The sequence below is a fragment of the Cetorhinus maximus genome, chromosome 12 (assembly GCF_964194155.1).
Source record: "Cetorhinus maximus chromosome 12, sCetMax3.hap1.1, whole genome shotgun sequence".
Lineage (NCBI taxonomy): Eukaryota > Metazoa > Chordata > Chondrichthyes > Lamniformes > Cetorhinidae > Cetorhinus > Cetorhinus maximus.
In genome coordinates, this window is record NC_135890.1 from 40079824 (window position 1) to 40100412 (window position 20589).

The 20589-nt window shown below is 38.1% G+C and overlaps 2 protein-coding genes across 14 annotated transcripts in view; one reads left to right on the forward strand and one right to left on the reverse strand.

Annotated features, from left to right (window-relative positions):
- cog5 (component of oligomeric golgi complex 5) overlaps nucleotides 1–19330 on the forward strand; it is a 99242-nt gene extending 79912 nt beyond the window's left edge. For 2 of the 4 annotated variants that reach the window (XM_078553414.1, XM_078553413.1), the window contains exons 16-22: nucleotides 2260–2322; nucleotides 5071–5174; nucleotides 8195–8426; nucleotides 10525–10601; nucleotides 13896–14022; nucleotides 15095–15174; nucleotides 16993–19330. In XM_078553414.1, the coding sequence (XP_078409540.1) occupies nucleotides 2260–2322; nucleotides 5071–5174; nucleotides 8195–8426; nucleotides 10525–10601; nucleotides 13896–14022; nucleotides 15095–15174; nucleotides 16993–17107 (798 nt within the window). In that variant the 3' untranslated portion in view covers nucleotides 17108–19330. Of the gene's footprint in view, nucleotides 1–2259; nucleotides 2323–5070; nucleotides 5175–8194; nucleotides 8427–10524; nucleotides 10602–13895; nucleotides 14023–15094; nucleotides 15179–16992 lie in introns of those variants that run through there. The other 2 variants (XM_078553416.1, XM_078553415.1) reach the window with 2 other exon arrangements.
- Nucleotides 19065–20589, reverse strand: part of hbp1 (HMG-box transcription factor 1) — a 66513-nt gene continuing 64988 nt past the window's right edge. For all 10 annotated transcript variants that reach the window (XM_078553426.1, XM_078553423.1, XM_078553421.1 and 7 more), the window contains one exon: nucleotides 19065–19991. In XM_078553426.1, the coding sequence (XP_078409552.1) occupies nucleotides 19974–19991 (18 nt within the window). In that variant the 3' untranslated portion in view covers nucleotides 19065–19973. The remainder of the gene's footprint in view (nucleotides 19992–20589) is intronic.

Sequence of the window (20589 nt, forward strand, 5' to 3'; positions counted from 1 at the left end):
AGATCCCTGTGGTACGCCACTGGACACTGGCTTCCAGTCACTAAAGCATCCTTCTGTCATCACCCTCTGTCTCCAACAACTAAGCCAATTTTGAATCCACCTTATCAAATTACGCTATATCCCATGTGCATTTGCCTTCTTTATAAGTCTCCCATGTGGGACCTTGTCAAAGGCTTTGCTGAAATCCATATAAACTACATCAACTGCACTACCCTCATCTACGCACCTGGTCACCTTCTCAAAAAATTCAATCAAATTTGTTAGGCATGACCTTCCTCTGACAAAGCCATGCTGACTATCCCTGATCAAACCTTGCCTCTCCAAGTGGAGATAGATTTTCTCTTTCAGAATTTTCTCCAATAGTTTCCCTACCACTGACGTGAGATTCACTGGCCGGTAGTTCCCTGGCTTATCCTTACCACCCTTCTTAAATAGCGGAACAACATTAGCTATTCTCCAGTCCTCTGGCACCTCCCCCGTGGCCAGAGAGGAATTAAAAATTTGGGTCAGAGCCCCTGCGACCTCCTCCCTTGCCTCCCTCAGCAGTCTAGGACACAAATCGTCTGGACCGAGAGATTTGACCACTTTTAAGCCTGCCAACACCTCCAATACCTTGTCACTCCCTATATCAATTTGCTCAAGAACCTCGCAGTCTCTCTCCCTGAGTTTGAAACTTTCATCCTCCTTCTCTTGGGTGAAGACGAATGTGAAGTATTCGTTCAACACTCTACCTATGTCCTCTGGCTCCACCCATAGATTGCCCCCTTGGTCCCTTATGGGCCCTACTCTCCCTGGTTATCCTCTTCCCATTGATATACTTATAGAATATCTTGGGATTTTCCCTACTTTTACCAGCCAAAGCTTTCTCATATCCCCTCTTTGCTCTCCTAATTACTTTAAGCTCCACCCTGCACTTTCTGCACTCCACTAATGCCTCCACTGATTTGCTTCCCTTGTACCTGCTGAAAGCCTCTCTTTTCCTTCTCATCGTATCCTGAATATCTCTGGTCATCCATGGTTCTCTGGGCTTGTTACTCCTTCCTATCACCCTAGAGGGAACATGTTGAGCCTGTACCCTCTCCATTTTCTTTTTCGAACGCCCCCCCGCCCCCCCAAACCGCTCCTCTGTAGATTTCCCCACAAGCAGCTGTTCCCAGCCTACCTTGGCCAGATCCTGCCTTATTTTACTGAAATCCACTCTCCTCCACTCCAAAACATTTTTTTGCAACTTGTCTATTTCTTTATCCATAACAAGCAGGATATGCTCTCAGTGGTTTTGCTGTAACACAGTGGGAGCCCTCTGCTTTTAAGGAGTGAAGTGCAAGATGGAATGGAAGATCTCCCATGAAAGGGATCATAAACAAATAAAGATTCTTCTAAGCTTTTAATCTGTGTGCCATGGCACCTTCCTAGATATGATGACAGAAAACATGGAGATGTGGTCACTATCTCCCTCTCTCAGAAGGATTATCTGTGGGCCTCCTGTTGACACCACTCCTGTTCTCTCAGTAATTGGGGTTAACAGTATTTCAGACGGGAGGCAAATAATTTATCTAGTTTACCCAGCCTTGCTGCCATTTAAATATGGCAGGGTTGTCAAGGGTTGGCCAGTGTTCCTGCTTTGGGGCGGTGGTAAGAGTATGAAAAGATTCTTGGTAGTGCTTTCAGAGGGGGCATTTGGCAGTAAGCCTCAATTAATTTCTTTGTTCTGACACTTATAGCAATCTGATTGCTGAAAGCCCATCCCTCATTCTACTTTAAACTGGAAAGCAACAGGCAAGTGCTTGTTTAATTAGTAAGCTTGGTAATGGGGCTATCAAAGAAGATATCAGTATTTTTTCTCCTTCATTTATCTTCCACAGAGCATATCATAACACCATTATCAAATGGAAAGAAGATAATAGTATCCCTTTAAGAACTCCCCTCATGGTACACTTGAGATTTATGATCTTGTCTCCCTCCTTCACTACTAATTATTGTAGCCTCAATCAGTCAAAACATTTATCCTAATCTATCATTGATGACTCATTTGGAATATTTGGTGGACTTTTGGGCAGCCCATCTTAAAAAATATATATATTAGATAAGATTCAGAGTAAAGTTACAAGGTTGATTGGGGAACTTGAGGTTCTAAGTTATGAAGAAAGACGTACAGAACTAGACTTATTTTCATTAGATATAAGAGTTGAGAGAAGATCTATGTTTAAGAAACTGTTCTACCTACCATGAGTTTGATGTATCTATTGTTTGCTTTTCCAGGTACTGTCTAGCCTGAGCTCATTCCCTTTAGCTGCTGAACAAACAATTAGAACAGCATTGGAGGTAAATTACAGAGTGTTTCAGTTGTATTATTGTGTCTTTTGGATTCATGGAAGTGAACAGAAGGAATGCAGCACTAAATTTTCAGTTCTCTCTTCAGCTTCTTCGGGTCTTTTTTGTTTGAATGAAAAGATATCATCTGAAATTGACATTTGCATTATCAAAATCTCATTTACATGGTTTATCTGGGGTTTCTGCTGATCTTACACTGGCTAATTGGAAGAGCCTTCAAGCAAATTCCTAGCGGAAGTGTCATTGTCAGTTGCAGAGTACATGGCATCTATCTGGCTCAATAATGTATCTTACCATCCTCAGAAGTACACTTGTGGTCTGTCTTGGTATGAAACAGCACAGGAAGCCATCGTGCTTGTGCCAACTCCTTGGAAGAGCTATCCTACTAGTTTCATCCCCCTCCTCTTTCCTCATAGCTCTGGAAGTTTTTCCCTTCAAGCATTCATCCAATTCCTTTTTGAAAGTTACTATTGAATCTGATTCCACCACCCTTTCAAGCAATGCATTTCAGAGCACCATAATGCACTGCCTTAAAAAACCCTTATGCCACTGAAAACAGATTATTTTTATTTATTCCATCAAAACCATTCATGATTTTGAATACCTCTGTAAAATCTCTTAAAAAAGATTAAGGAGAACAACTCAAGTTTCCTCAGCCTCTCCACATAACTGAAGTCCTTCATTCATTCTCCTATTTGAGTAAATCTATTCTGAATTCTTCCAGTGCCTTGACATCCTTTCTAAATTATAGTGTTCAGAATTGAACATAATATTCCAGCTGAGGCCTAAGCAGTGTTTAATACAAGTTCAACATAACTGCCTTGTTTTTGTACTATATACCTCTATTAAGAGAGCCAAGGACCCTAGATGCTTTTTAGCAGTTTTCTCAATTTGTCCTACCAACTTCAAATATTTGTTTGCAAACACGTCCAGGTCTCTGTTCCCACACCCCCATTAACATTGTTCCACTCAGTTTATATTGCCTCTCCTCATTCTTCTTACCAAAATATATCATTTCACATACCTGTGTTATAAATTTCAACAGCCATGTGCATGCCCATTTCACCAGTTCACTTATACTCTCTTGAAGCCTGTTACTGTCGTCTGTATTGTTAACTACATTTTGGAGTTTCATGCCATCTGCAAACTTTGAAATTATATTTTGTAGATTCAAGTCATTAATGTATTTGAAGAAGAGCAATGACCCTAATATTAACCCTGTGGAACACCACCATATACTTCCATCCAGTCTGAAAAACAACTGTTCACTACTACTGCTTTCTGTCCCTTAGCCAATTTTGCATCCATACTGCCTCTATCCCCCTTAATCGCATGGGTTTTAGATTTGCTCACAAATCTATTATGTTGCACTTTTATCAAATGCTTTTTGAAAGTCCATATATACAGCTAGTCCCTGCTTAACATCAATTCATTTAACGTTGTTTCACTTTAACGTTGTTCTGTCAGTTTAACGTTGTCAGTTTCACTTTAACATTGTTTGCCACAGGCTTCCTCTTCTGTGGCCTGTCTGCTCACATGGGCTTTTCCCACAGTGTATCCACCCTTGCCCTCAGTCTCTCTTCCTCCCCCCCCTTGCCTTGCCTCATCCCCCTCACCTCCTTCGCCCTTGGCAACTCCCGACTCCGAACTTTGCTGCTTCTGACTCCCCACCCCGGCCCACCTCCAAACACTTGCCAATTCCCCCACCACTCTTCCCACACCACCCCCTTGCCTCCTGGACTCTATTCTTACCTGAGTCCTTGAGATCTGTTCTTCAGCAGCTCCTGGCTCCGCTCCTGAACTCACATTATGTCCTTGGCTCCATCTAGTGGCATAATTTGGTTAGTGCAGAACTGCTAACCACTAACTGTTGTTGATAGGACCAACTTTTGCCATTAGATGAAGCCTGGTCAATCTAAAAGTCTGTGTACTGAGGTAAGTACAGGTACTGTAATTTTTTTAAAGAATTTAATTTTTGTATTATATTTCTTTTATATTTGGTGATTTACTTTTTAGTTATTTTAGCTAGGAATGCACAGTGCTGCACATGTATGGTACAATATTTCAACTTGTACGTTGCTTTTTTTATCTGGGTGAAAAATGTCCAAAGGAACCAATTCTGGCTTTAACATTGATTCCTATGGGAACCCATGATTCGCTTAAAGTTGTTTCACTTGAAGTCGCGCTTTTCAGGATCACAACCACAACTTTAAGTGAGAACTTACTGTGCATCACCCACACTGCCCTCATCAACCCCCTGTTATTTCATTGAAGAGCTTAATCAAGCTAGTTAAACACAATTTTCCTTAAGCAAATTCATGCTGACTTTCATTTATTAATTCATATTTTTCCAAATGCGAATTAATTTTGTCCTGGATTATTGTCTCTAAAAATTTTCTCTGTCAGATTTATCATTCTCCCTTTTTTGAACAGGGGTGTAACATTTTCTGTCATCCAGACCTTTTGCAACCGCCCCTCCCCTGTAACAGTGTTCTTGCTGTTCTTTCACTCCTGGCCTAAGCATCACCTTGGAATCCCTCAGTGAACTTGCCATTTTAGACCTATTTGTGCTGAATTGATTGCAGCTTTATGCTACTAGAAACTGTGTTAAGATTGCCCAAATTGTTGTAAATATCTTTCAATGTCAAATGAAAGAAAATATTCTTACCATGTCTAAAAGCTACTTAACATGTCATGGACGACAAATTTCAATTTTAAATCTTTATTTCACTTCTTTAGACAATTCAGGCTCTCATGGGAAATGCAGTACAGCCATTGCTAAACTCTGTGGAAGACTCCATTGAGGCCATTATTATCACGATGCACCAAGAAGACTTTGCAGGGTAATCATTAGACAGAAAATGTTGCAAAAACTTAAATCGAGCTTGATAATATCATTCCTCTGACCCAAAGTTGGATAGGAGATCCTTATTGTATAGAAAACTATCTTTGTAAACCAATGACTTTTGTGGCCAGTATTCTCCCCTTCTGTTGAAGACACTGAATCCACAGATTCCACCATTACCCCTCTGATACTTCAACTAACATACAAGATGAGGTCTTCAACAGACTAAGCAACTGCTGAAATCACAGCCTAAGCTTACCCTTGCTCGCTGTGTTCATAAACATGCATTTCCAGCAAGAATCACTGTATAGTGATTGGAGGAGGAGACCTTGCAGATATTCTTATCCCCTGGCAGCTACAATTCTGCTATGCTGATATCTTTTTGAATGCTGAACTATTGCCCTGATTGAGATCAGTTTATTGAGCAAATACTGTCATGGAATCTCATTTTCTGTTCAGTATGTTTTTACAACATGAGTATATTTATATTGGAGGAATATTTATTGATGCCTTGAACATAATGTGCAGGACAAAGCAGCCTGCTTGATTGGCACCCTGTCCACCATTTTAAACTTTCACTTCCACTACCACAAATGCAGAGTGGCAGCAGCATGTACCATCTACAAGATGCACTGCAGCAACCAAGGCTCCCTCAACAGCGCCTTCTAAACCTTTGACCTCCACCACCTACAAGGGCAGCAGATGCATGGGAACACCACTGCAAATTCCCCTCTAAGTCGTATACCATCCTGACTTGGAACTATATTGCCATTCTTTCACTGTTGCTACAAAATCCTGGAACGCCCTCCCTAACAGCACTGTGGGTGTTCCTACAACAAATGGATTGCAGCGGATTCAAGAAGGCAGCTCAACACCACCTTATCAAGGGCAAATAGAGGTGGGCAATAAATGCCCACGTCTCATGACAGAATTTTAAAAAATGATTTTTAAGTACACAAAGATTAAACACTTTGAAACTTATGAACTTGGTTAGACCAGATTTAAAGTACTGTGAACAGTTCTGCTCTTTTTTGTTATATAAAAAAGGATGCAGAGGCATTGGATGGACTTTAAAAATGGGATTTATATAGCTTTTCACAGCCTCATGATGTTCCAAAGTACCTCACAGCCAGTGATGTACTTTTGACATATAAATGGTGTCATAGGAAAATGAGCCTGATGTGAACTGCGGGCAGGGGGGAGCGGAAGAGAAGTTGGGAAAAAAATGATGTTGCTGATGGGGCAAGAAGCACAAGTGATGGGCCAAAGAAGGTGAAGGCAGTTGATGGAGTAGTCTTAATTTTGGAGATGAAAAGTCTGTGTGCTCTCCCCATCCTACTTCATAGGTGAAGTTGGAAGGGACGTGTGGGGAGAGCTGGGAAGGTAGTTTATAGATACAAAACTTTGGAATTGTTCCTGACCTCCAGTACGATCCAGGAGTACTAAGTTTTGGTCGCCAACAGGAAGAGACATTACAACTTGAGGTGGTTAAGTCAGAATGTGTGATGGATAGTTTGACCAGTTATAATCCATGCACATCGAATTCTGCATCTTTCAGATTTGAAATGGCTGTTATACCCCATGGCATATCAAGGTTCAGAATCTACTGGCTGGAGATGCAGTTGTTGAGCTGAGAAGTAGAACCACAGATCTCATGGGTGGAAGAGTTGAAAGTTAAAGAAGGCATTGGATAGGTATAAATAGGGTTTTTGTTAGGATGGGAGTAGAAGAGTTGGTCATTATAGTTTGGACAGTGAGGGAGTTGAGAAAAGTTCAAATATAGCCATGTCTGCAATCACATTAATGGTGGAAAGGCCTTGTGTAATGACTAGATCAAGAGCTTGGTGAGTGACTTTGACAGAAAGGCAGACAAATTGCGTTTCAGGGACAAAGTTTGTCTAGGTATATGTTGATAACGAAACTAGAGGTTAAATGAAGGTGACAGAGGTGAGATTTTCATGAAGTTGTCAGTGATTGAGGGTAGATCAAAATTTTGAAGGGAAGTGTTAGAATTTAATGTGCTGGAGGAATATGAGGACACACTGAGAAAGAACTAGGAAATGAGCGCCATGCTGCCATCATGATGAATGGGGCAGGGCAACAAATAGAATGTGTAGCCAGGTGGAATAGCTTCATTGAGGGAAAAATCACTGTCAGTAAAGCAGGTATTGTTCAGGCCCATATTGTTGGTGTGCTTGTATCAAGCATGAGGTTACGGTTGGGGGCAGCCTTTCTCCTATGAAAGTTGATATTGCACAAGGGTGTACAGTGCAGACAGTTAGTGGTACACCCATTAGCGGAAATGTTATGGAAAGTGGGACAGGGAGGCGGTTGAGGAAACTTACCTTCAGGAACATGGGTAAGGGGTAATCAGGATAGGGGGAATGGAACAGTTCACATGACTGCTTTTGAACAGTTAAGTGGCAGATGCTGCAACTTATAATGGCGAGATTGAAGCTGAGAACAGTGAGCCTGTCCAGGAAGACCTCAATAGCTTGGTTTGGTAGTAGAATACCAATCAGTCAGAGTAGTCAGATGAATCAGGGAAAATTCTTGCTGTTCCTTCATTGTCGGTTGTCAAAATTCTGGAAAACTCTAATTGTATTGTGGGTGTACCTTCTCCACATGCACTGCATCATTTCAAGAAGCTGACTCACACCATCCTCTCGAGGAATGGGCAATAAGTACTGGCCCTGCCAATGACACACATCCCATGAAAGAATTGGGGGTCAAGGGAATAAAGTGCAGTAAATTGGGGAAATCATGTGTTTTGGCAATGACAGGGTCGAGGGAAGAGACAGAATATAAAAGAGGCCAAAATTGAGAAGGCAAACGATATCTGCATTCAGGCTGACCTGAAGTAGGGATCTGAGTTTTAAAGCACTTTTGAGTTTGGTAAATCACTATTAAATAGAGGAAAAAGAAAAATATTACACTTTAATAGAATAGAAGCTTCTCTGTTGTTTGACCCTGGAAGAGTAGTAAGAATAATGATTTGATTTGCATTCATTTCTACAGGTCTTCATCTGGGAAGCCAGAAGTCCCATGTTCTCTTTACATGAAAGAATTGCAAGGCTTTATATCACGCATCATGAGTGACTACTTTAAAAATTTTGAGTGCGTGGACTTCATCTATGACAGTACCGAAAACATTGCACAGAGAGCTATTCAATTATTTATCCGTAATGCAAGCCTATTGAGACCACTGGGTGAAGGAGGTAAAATGAGGTTGGCTGCAGATTTTGCACAGGTAAGAACTGATAACGGGCGTTACCTTTTTTCTTTGTCTTTGTTGATTTTTAGATTCCAAAATACAAATTGAGTCATAACGAACAGAATGCAAAATTAAAAAGCAATAGTTCACACTAAATAATCTTAAGAACACCATTGTTGAAGTAGGAAATGAGCAAAGCAAAAATTCCAAAATATATACCTTGATAGACAAAGTGAATCAGTGAGAATAAGAGAAACCAAAGATTGAATCAACTATCCCTCATTTGCCTGCCCTAAATTCATGGTATCTTAGGGCGAGATTTTCCAGTCCCACCCTACTACAGTAAGTGTCGCAGGCGGGACAGAAAATTTGACGGACCAGCAAAAGGTCCGATGACTTTGGGCAGGAATTTCTGGTCCCACCTGAAATCCCTCCCGTAGAAATAGTTAATTTATTTTGGATAGAGTCAGAATTTTTTGTGTTTCTGACAATTCATCAAGTTTATATTGCGATCGTACATTTGACATACGATCTTCCAGTTGTTTTTCCTTTTCTCCATACCCTGATCTTTGCTGGTTCCAGACACCAATTTCTTCCCAGATCTTTCTGGCTCCTCTCCTATCCCTAGTTGCGGCCTGGTGCCAAAGGCCTACCTTCTTAACCTGGCTGACTGCAGCTGGGAAACGGAGACCATTAAATTCTGAAGAACCTGCAGGCAACCCATTGTTAAGGATTTCCCAACCTAAAATCTGCACACAACACTGCCTCCGAATTAATGTCTAGCCCATAAATGCAAGTCTATTTGTTTGTGTTCAAAATATGCAACAGGGATATTATTAAGACAGTTGAGTTGGGAAATATAACGTTATTCACTTTGGTGCTAAGTATTGAGAAGCAGAAATTTTTTATGGGCCTGAAATTTGTAAATGTTGGGTGTACTTGTACAAGGAACATTAAATATTAGTGTCCAGTAATAGCAAATAATTAGGAAGGCAAATGACATATCGTTCTTTATTGCAAAGGGCTAGAGTACAAGAACAAAGAAGCTTTGTTGCAATTGTGTAGGACTTGGTGAGGCGAAATCTGGAGTACCATTAGCAGCTTTTTGGTCTTCATATATAAGGGACATATTTGTCTTGGAGGTGGTACAGTGAATGTTCACTAGATTGGTTCCTGGAATGAGAGGATTGTCCTATGATAAGAGGCTGAGTAAATTAGGCCTATACTCACTGGAGTTTAAAAGAATAAGAGGTGATCTCACTGAAACATAAGGTTCTGAAGTGGCTTGATGGGTTCATCCACTCACAGAAGTTGGTTCCTCTGGCTGGGGAATCTAGAACACTGGGCACAACCTCAGGGCAAGGGGCTGATCATTTAGGACTAAGATGAGAAGAAATTTTCTTCTTAATCTTAAGGATTGTGAATCTTTGGAATTCTTTACTTCAGAGAGTTGTAGATGCACTATTACTGAATATATTTAAAGCTGAGGTGGACAAATTTTTGATCTCAGCAAGGACGATGGGGAATGGGTAGGAATGAAGTTGAGACAGAAGATCAACCTTGATCGTATTTAATTGTGGAGCAGGCTTGAAGAGCCACATTGTCTATTGCTGCTCCTATTTCTTATGTTTTCATAAGGTTAGATAGATATGAAATGTGACAAGATAGATGTGGTTTAGAACCTTAAAATTTATTTACCTTTCTCTGTTACCAATGATTTGTATATAATGTGTTGTACAGTGATGTTCATCCTCAAGAAATTTTTATTTTTGCTGGTATGATAGTAGCATCTTGTGTTTTCATTTTTTTTATAAATGGACATTTAATCCTGTTATTTTCTAATTATTAGAGAATGACATAATATTTTCTTATACTCTTCTATATTTGTCAGTTAATGCATATAAACTTATTTATTGTCTTATCAAGTTCCTGTGTACTGGGTATGTCGTACAAAAGTTAAATTTTCTGCTTAAACTTATCAAAGATTGAAGGTAACTTGTATCCAATCCAGTCTTTTGGGAAAAAAAATTCCCTGAATTATGATGTTCCAAAGGAATACAAAAATCTTGTTAAAAGTTTTAGTTTAATAACATTTGTTTTGTAAGAACTTATACTGTATCTTGCAATATTGCAGATGGAATTAGCAGTGGCACCCCTTTGTAGAAGAGTGTCAGATCTTGGAAAATCCTACCGATTACTGAGATCATTCAGGTCAGTCTAATTCTGCTCAAGATGTGTTTCAGGGGAATGTTTGGATATATATTATTTCTACTTAAAAAAAAATTAATCATTTTTTATTCGCCTTTCATTCTTTATTCAGATTATAAATTAGGATTGAATATTTCATATAAATACGCTTTTCTGCAACTTTTACAAATTTATTATATTGTGCGAAAAACGAGCGCATTTCATAATGATGGCATGAATAGCTATTAGAATATTATCCCTAAAATGTCATAATCACAAATATTTACTTGCTTTTTTTTGATAATTATGTACTTCATATTAAGAACATGAATCTGATCTGTATACATGAGCTTACATTGTTGAGACAATTATTTCTTGAATCATGGAATGGTTATAGCATAAAAAGAGATCATTTAGCCGTATGTCTGTGTGGTTCTCTAAGAGCTACTCAGCTGATCCCACTCCCATTTTTTAACCCTGTAGCCCTACATTTTTTTTACTCTTTAGATAATTATCCAATTCCCTTTTGAAGTCCACACTTGAGTCTGCCTCCATCACACTTTTGGGCAGTGCATTCCAGATCAGAACCACTGTTTTAAAAAAAAAAAAGTTTTTCCTTATTACCTCTTATTCTTTCGTCAATCACCTTAGTGTTATCTGGTTCCTGACCCTTCTACCAATGGGAAAAGGTTCGCCCTACTCACTTTGTCCAGACCCCTCGTGATTTTGAACATGTGTACCAAATCTCCTCTCAACCTTTTCTGCTCTGAACAGCCCCAGCTTTGTCAATCTATTCTTATAATTTAAGTCGCTCATTCCCAGAACCATTTTTATCAATCTTTTCTGCACTCTCTCCAAGGCTTTCACAACAGTGTAGTGCCAAGAATTGGACACACTACTCCAGCTGAGGTCAAACCAATGGTTCTCCATAATCTCCTTGCTTTGTACTCTATCCCTCTATTTATAAAGGCCAGTATCCTAATCCTTAACCACTTTCTCAACCTGCCCTGTCACCTTCAAGTATTTGTGCCCATATACTCCCACTGCTCCTGCACCCCATTTAGAATTGTATCCTTTATTTTATATTGTTTTGCCTCATTCTTCACAGTTGATAATGCTTCCAAGTTTTGTGTCACCTGTAAATTTTGAAAATGTGCCTTGGATACCAAGGTCTAGGTCATTTAATATAGGTCAAGAACAGCAGCGGTCCAACCAACCATTTATCACTTTTCTGTTTTCTGTCACTCAGCCAACTTTGTATCCATGCTGCCATTGTCCCTTTTATCCCATGGGCTTCAACTTTGTTGACAAGCCTGTTATGTAGCACCTTATCAGACACCTTTTGGAAGTTCATGTATACCACATCATCCTCATCAACCCTGTTACTTTATCAAAAAACTCATTTGCCCATGAATCTGTGCTGGATTTCCTGAATCCAAATTTGTCCAAGTGACTGTTAATTTTGTCCTAGATTATCATTTTTAAAAGCTTTGGATTTTAACAAGTGTTAGACAAAGTACCGCATAAAAGGCTGGTTAACAAAACTGACATAGGAGAGGCAGTGTCAACTTGAATAAAGAATTGGCTTAAGGACAGAAAATGGTGTTCCCCAAGGTTCAGTGCTAGGATCACTGCTTTTTATGATAGATAGATATATATATATATATATAAAAAAATTACTTACCTGTGGAAAGCAATTTTTTTATATATATATATATATAAAAATTACTTACCTGTGGAAAGCAGAGTAAAATTTCAAAATTTGCCAATGATACCAAACTTGGAGGTGTGACAGTGAGGATGATACCAATTGATTGCAACAGAATATATATATAGCCAGACAAGTGACAGATAGAATTTAATACTGAAAATTATAGGGATAGGAAAGGCAATATATATTTAACAGTACTGTTCTAAAGAGTGTGTAAGGACAAAGGGACATGGTGGTTCAAATATCTTTGAAAGTGACAGGGCATATTGAAGGAGGTAGTTAGCAAAAGATGTGATCTTGGGCTTCATAAGTTGTCTGTTTTGTATTCAATACAATTTATGCTGAACCTACATAAAGCTCTGGTTTAGGGCACAACTAGAGTATTGCATCCAGTACTGGTGACCAAACTTTAGGAAGGAGATAAAGTCCTTCAATTCCAGAGAAGATTTACTAGAATGGTTCTAGGTATGTGCAATTTTAGCTACAAGTTAGGTTGGAAAAGCTGAGTTTGTTCTTGGAGCAAAGGAAGTTGAGGGACGGTCTGATAGAGATGTAAAAAATTATGACAGGTTTAAATAAGGTAGAAAAAGAAAAGCTGATCCTATTAGCTGGTGGTGCAAGGACAGATTTAAGGTTTTGGGCAAGAGCTAAAGAGGGGATATGAGGTAGAACTTTTTTTACATAGGGAGTGGTAACGACCTGGAACTTGCTGCTTACAAGGGTTGCATAAGCAGAAGCGATTGATGATTTCAGAAGGAAATTGGATAGGTGCTTGAGGAAAATAAATTTGGAGGGCTACGGCGATAGAACAGGGGGAATGGTATTGACTGGATTGCTCTACAGCGAGCCAGCATGGATTTGATGGGCTGAATATCTTTCTTCTGTGCCTCTAAGGCAAATGTGCAGTGAAATTGGTCCCACAGCAGTGAGAGACCAGAAAGATATTCAGCCCATCAAATCCATGCTGGCTCTCTGTAGAGCAATCCAGTACAGTATTCTTTCAGCACTGCACTGAAGTTTCAACCTGACTTATGTGCTTTGACCTGGAGTGTGACTTGTACCCACAATCTTTGAACTCAGATGAAAGTGCTATCACTGAGCCACAGCTGACAGCTCATGATTTATAATCATGCATTTAACTGAGAAAATAGTTTTCAGGATCCAGGAAAGAATAAACAAATAAAGTGGTCGCAATTTGAGAAATTAACTCATATGATAGTGGGATGTCCAATAAAACACTGTATAATGTGAATACTAGCTTATAGGAAAAAAGTTACTTACATCTTAAATATGATTTTTAGACCTGATAGTTTAAATACTATCCCATCTGTGACCTGTTTCTTTCAGTATAAGAAATGTATTTAATACTTGCACCTTGTGCCAGACATGAACATACTGCTTCAATAAATTTACTGTGTTATAGCAATGAGTAAACTACTGTCATATGAAGAATGACACAGGAACACAAATATCAGAAAGCATTGCTCAGGTCACACTATCTGTAAGCAACATCATGGGAATTCTGCTAGTAATTTAATAATCCTCTACTAACTCATCAGAGCAATTTTTTTTACACATTTTGCTTAAGTCTGTTTTGTACTTCACAGACCATTACTCTTCCAGACAAGTGAGCATATTGCTACTAGCCCAGCTGTCGGGGATATTGTTCCATACAGCACCATTCTTCATTTCCTGTTCACCAGAGCACCATCTGACCTAAAGCCGCCACACCAGGTATTCGAGGAACTAACTGGTTAAAAACTAATTGATTGCTTTGTTTTATTCTTTCTGGGTAACCAACTTAATCACCGCACTAAACTGTAGCAATAGTGAAGCTCCTGTTGATGTATTTAAATTCTAATTCAGATTGTCTTTTCATTTTCTGTTGAAGCTGTTTTTATTTTGCTGTAAATTCATAGCATAAAATGCTTTATTCTTCATTAAATATGCTTTCATATCACCAGAGTTGTTCCCAATTCGATTTTTGGAAAACCATGTTATCATCACTAAAGTCGTATGAAATTATAGATATGTAATGATGATGGTAGATCTCCTACCTTGTAGATTTTTTTCTATAAGGTGTATTTTTGACACCACAGTCCCAAAATAAACGTCCACTCAAGTCATGAAGAGACCCTGATTTTTGACTTGGTATTTCAATTTCAGTTTAGCTTCACCTCAAAATAATCTGCCAATATGGCACAGATCCCAGGGCTTTAAGTGGCACTGCCTGCCTTCAATACCATATATTACCAATACAGTATGCTAAACTATATTTCCCCAAGAATAAATCAAGCTCAGTTTAACTCCTGTGGTTATATCGAAGGATCATATACTTGAAAGAATAGACCTTGCATAGTAGATAATCTATCATTGCAGAGTATTTAATGGTAAACTCTGTGGAAAGGTTGTGTAATGATCTTATTCTAAACATTTCTATTTATCATTTTACTCCATTTTTGAATAAATGAACTGATTGAATGTTGATGACTACTTTAGAAACTGAAGCAGAACATTTTCTCACTGTTGAAAAACTCGTCCAATTAATCGACTAAATTATGGGAGGGTTAGGCCTGAGTGCATGTATCAGTTTCAACTGATCTAGGAAATAGCTTCAAAAGATTAAGGCTAATCAGGAGTCCAGAATTGAGTGAACATATTTTTACCTCTATTTATACGAAATATTAAAAACAAATTTATTACAGGTATTTTGGAAGAATATATTGCTTTGCTGAAACTTCATTGGGTATTTATTTGAATATTCCAGTCTTATAGTTATGTAACAGCTGTGTGAAATTAATTACAGAGGGCAGAGTGGTCTGTAGCTCGGTATTCTCAGTGGATTGATGATCATCCATCAGAAAAGGATCGACTAATTCTCATAAGGTAATAATACCTATTTTCTGGAATTACTGTTTTGAGTATATCTGAATGTCACCATACTGCAAAGGAAGGCTAATGGAATGCTATCCTTTGTTACATAAAAGTAAGGGTGTTATGCTTCGGTTATACAGGGCATTGGTGAGACCGCACCTTAAATACTGTATGCAGTTTTGGTCTCCTTATTTAAGGAAGGATGTAAATGCATTGGAGGTGGTTCAAAGGAGGTTTACTAGATTGATGCCTGGAATGAGTGGGATATCTTGAGGAAAAGTTGGACAGACTGGGCTTGTTTCCGCTGGGGTTTAGGAGAGTGAGGGGTCATTTGATTGAAGCAAACAAGATCCTGAATGGCCTTGACAAGGTGGATGTCGAAAGGATATTTCCCCTTATTGGTGAGTCCAGAACTAGAGGCCACTGTTTTAAAATTAGGGTTGTATGACTTTGGGATACTCTGCTGCAGAAGGTGGTGGAGGTGGGGTCATTGAATATTTTTAAGGCACTGACAGATAGATTTTTGTTAGGCAAGGGAATCAAAGGTTATCGGGGTTATATGGGAATGTGGAAATTGAAACACAAGATCATTAGCCATGATCTTATTGAATGGCAGAGCAGGTTCGAGGGGCCAAATAGTCTACTCCTGCTCCTATTTCTTATGTTCTTAATAAATCAGTCACTTACATTATATAGATAGCTTAATTATACTGAAAGAATTGATATGCCAGCTTTTTACCACTCAAGGTTAGTTTTGCTCAGAAGCGCATCGAATTACACAAGTTGGAGTTTTCATCTTATGATCATGTTAACATGTGTTGGAACATAACTTGTGGTGTCTGAATGTGTGGTGGGAAAACATTTTTGCCCTTGCAACCTTATCTGCCTTGTGATGAGTTTCTTGGTGGAAGTCAGGCATTTTCCACTTGAAGGCTGGAAAATTGAAGTGATGATCATTGTCATGCTATTCTTGCACTCCTCTTAGCACCTGGTTCAAAATCAACATTTAGAGTCTGGAAACACTTGCCTTGTGGTTGCAGTAGGACATACACTGCAAGATAGAAGGAAAAATTAGAGGGTGTAACATAACCCCACAACTGCAATACAATTTTCAGGACTGCAGATTTACTTACTGATTTTTTGTTGGGAACAGGTAAAAGCCATTGTCCTTCACTAGACCTTTTTTCAAATTCAGCCCTATTTAACTATCTTTTCACAATATCCCTCAATGTTTTCTTTAACAAAATATGAAATCATTTAAAGGGATTTAAGAAACAATTTCTTTCAGTGCCGCCTTAACTCCATGTGCAACTCTTATCACCCTTTAGATGAAAATGTTGTTCAATTTCCCTTATGTCTAACTTCATAATATGTAACAGATGGACTTCCTGCCCACTCCCTCATATTTGAACTCTTTAATTTGCTTTCATTCATCAGTGTTGTCAATTGTTATGCTACCATCCCGTACCATAATTTTAAGGATACTACATTGTCAAAATCATGCCTGTTATATCTTATTCGTGACAAGGAAAGTATGAAAATCTTGTTTGCCTTTTCACATCATATCACAACCAAGTTTGCCGCTCTTAAGATCACAAATCTCACGCAGATTGGCAATCAAACATGTGACGGGATTTTTCACACCTGCCCGCCGCAAGTCAATGGACTTCTGGCTGTGGCGCCACCTTGCCCGTGAAAGGGACAGAAAATCCTAGCCATGGTCTGTGTGGCTGAGTTACACATTTTTAGTATGTTGTGATTGAGGTTTGCATGTTATATTTATTGAGAATGAATCCTAAAATGCAATTACAAAGTTCTTTTTTTTTTTAGGGGTGCTCTTGAAGCTTATGTTCAATCAGTACGAGCAAGAGAAGGAAAAGAATTTGCTCCAGTATATCCAATAATGGTGCAACTGCTCCAAAAAGCCATGGCCAATGTACAATGAAAGCTTTTCTGAACCAAACAATGTTTCAGTACTCGGGACTTCCTGTCAGCGTTGTTTGGATAACTATTAAAGTAAAGTTAAAGCTTTGTGAATAGGTTGAATTGAATTTTGGTAATTTTTAAGTGTTTAAAAATCTAAGTTAAAAAGAACTGTGACTTCATTAGCCAATTCCAATTTGTGCACAAGGTCCCATGAATAGCAATAAAAATAAATTGTGTCGGTGGTATTAGGTGAGGAATGTGTTGTGCAAGACACTGCAGAAACCTCTGCTCTACCTTGAGTAATGCTTGGAATCTTTTCCATTCACATCTGAGTTGATAAAGCCTCAATTTAACACTTCATCCATTGGGTATCAATACAGGCCATTTAGGTGTTCTTGAAATCTGAATTACGTACACCAAATCAGCTCCCTTAAATTGATGAGTAACTTTTCTTACTGTCTTGACTGTCTTTCCCTATGATATCAGCACTGTTTGGTAAAAGAAAATAATAGATAAAGCATTTCATTAATTAACATGGTTTTGTGTTGAGCAGTCATCTATTTTTAGTTTCATCACCATTAGTCATGTTGACCGGGACTGGTGAAGGTATCAGGAAAATTGGCAAAACAGGTTTAAACTGTCTTTGGTCTGCAGAAATATTCACTGATTTGATATTTGCATTGGCAAAATATTTAATTACTTAAGCTTACACTTGATTAGCAAGCTCCTGTGTCAAGGTGGCAGTAGCTGATGAGGCTCATTCGACAATGTAAATTAAGATTGTTTTAAAACCATTATAATATAGACAAGAGATGCAATTTACAACATTGTATTTTTTGTATACACATTAAGAGTTTTACTGTCAGATTTTTACATACTCTCCTAAGTTTCAACAATATTGCACATCTTAAACCACACCAATAAATACAGGAATTTTTGAATCACTTAGTGCTGAGCAGAAATGCCTGTTTTAGATATTAGGTGCTTTTAAACATCAGCAATAAATGAACTAATATAAAATCAGCCTATTGTTGCCCGAGATCCTGTGCATTTCATCCCTCGGTTCACACCACACCCTACCTTATGGAATGCTGGAGAATTTAAGCATGTGCAGGGTATCATTGGAATTTAACCAGTAAGTGTCTTCATACCATCAAAAGCTAGTAGTAGGCTAATTAAATGATCTTTTCTTCAGCATGTTTACTTTTCCTTGTAAGAGCCACTCATTGATGCATTTGCATGAAAAATTCCATTGAACTGCACTTCTAGTAATAATCCTAAATTTTACGTCCATTGTTACTGATTCATTGAACCTTATGCTAGTTACCCTAAACCTTCCAAAATTTCACACGCTTATTAGAACCCTTTCAAACTTCACCAGTCCAGTGAACACAGCCTAGTTTTTAAGCTAAAACAAAAATACCTGGAAAAACTCAGCAAGTCTGACAGCATCTGCGGAGAGGAACACAGTCAACGTTTCGAGTCCGAATGACTCTTCATCAGAAACTTCTCCACTATACCATCACCTCCAATGGTATTGTTCTGTCGATACCTTCATGATCCTTTCTATAACAAGATACCTAAATTGTGCCGAACTGATCTCCTGTGCAGATTAACTATCATTTTTTTTATTTCAAATCATGCACAAGATCTCGACACACTATCTACATATTCTATTAATGAGTCTATAATTACAATGGATCAGCATAGATTACCTTCAAAGTATTTTGTGCCTGTACAATTACCCAATTCAAGCTGATTGGATTATCTACAGCAAATCCTATTTTCAACATTTAGCCACATTTTTTGAGCATTTTGCAAACATTTTTAATGTACATAATCAACATTACAGAGGTTTACCCTCTGATAAAAAGAACCATCAAGAGAAAAATCAATGCATAATCAAAGATCATGATTTCTGTTGTAAAGAAGCTATGAACGACAGTTTGAACAGCTCAAAGAAAAAACCCCAGACATTTAACACTTTACAAATTTATTTTAACTTGAATACAATAAAAATAGTTTGTATTTTTGTGCAAGAGTTCCTGTGGGACAGCCTGTATAAAGACATAAATTTACTTGAGTTAAAGCAGTTGCATAAATGTTGATCTGTGACTGTAATATCAACACTGCGTGGCATAAATGCCATTCCATGAGAATGTCACATTGCATGAGTCATTTTCATGTGCTCACTTTTCATAATGTTGCAAGAAACATTAAAGTGCAATAGTTTTTAGCACAATTGTGGCCCAAGTGCTTGTTGTGCCCCAATTTCTGAATACAAGCCTCGAGTTTTATGGCAACTTTAGTTGGCTAAAACACCACAAAGTAAATTTGGGAGTATCCCTGCTACATATACTAATTCCCCCACCGTTTGCAAATAAAGTTAATTGAATTAAAATTGTGCAATATAGTGAGTGATACAAATCATGATACAACAGCAGTTATACAGAATTTTAAACTTTACCCATTTACAATCTTAAAAATAGACATCTTTATATACCTACTTTTTCCTCCCTTACCTTAGCACCACAGGATTTTTAGTACAAAGTTTTCAAGCCTAAAAGCTATATTTACCTGAAATAACCTTTGACTGAACTTTGGAAGAACAAGTATTATGGCCATTTACAATACGCAATAGTTTTAGGAAAGTCAGAAAGATTAAATGCTTTGATTTACAACACTCAATATCAGCCATTTATATAAAAAGCAAACTATACTTATTTTATTACAATTGTCTAAATATAGATTTATCACACAAAAGAAATTTCAAATTAAAATCGAAAGATAGATACACTGAGTCTTTTGCTCACTTGCATCCAGTTTTCTAAAATTCATTCCAAATGGTGAAAGTCGAGGATAAAGTGGGTTTCAAAATCTTCTGGTTACTGCTGCTGAGAACCCTGTATTTTTTTTAAAAAAGCAAAACAATGTCAATATTTGGTAAGTTTAATTATGCTAACAAAAACTTAGTATTTTTACATGACAAGTGAAAAACAGGTTGGTACACAGACCTTAATCTAACTTAGTAAACAATATGCAATGATAGAGAGGTGGATTTTTACAAATTAGTATTCCAAGTACAAAGCTTCATTCCACAGGAGCAAATTGAGGGAGTATGGATATGAAGGTCAACACATTCACACCCATCCATTAATTTAATGGAAAAATCATACAAGGACCACTTGCGCTCAATATGTATTGCAGTTGTACAGGGTTTATCCCAGCAATGCCAATTTAAAAAAATCGACCCTGCCATGTCTTAGTAACATTGATAATGTGCTGCTTAAGTAGAGAATAATTTAAAAGGTATGGATGGGAGGAGGCGTACCTAAAGCAGGAGGGAAAAAAGGGGAATAAAACAGATAGATGGAAAGAAGGAAAAGTAAACAGGGCTTTTAGAAATAGGGAACGCAAAAGAACAGGCTTTAAGAAGGGCTGCTAACAGTGGAGTACAAGCAGGGAATAAGATATAAACTTGTGCTGTCTCAATACTATAAA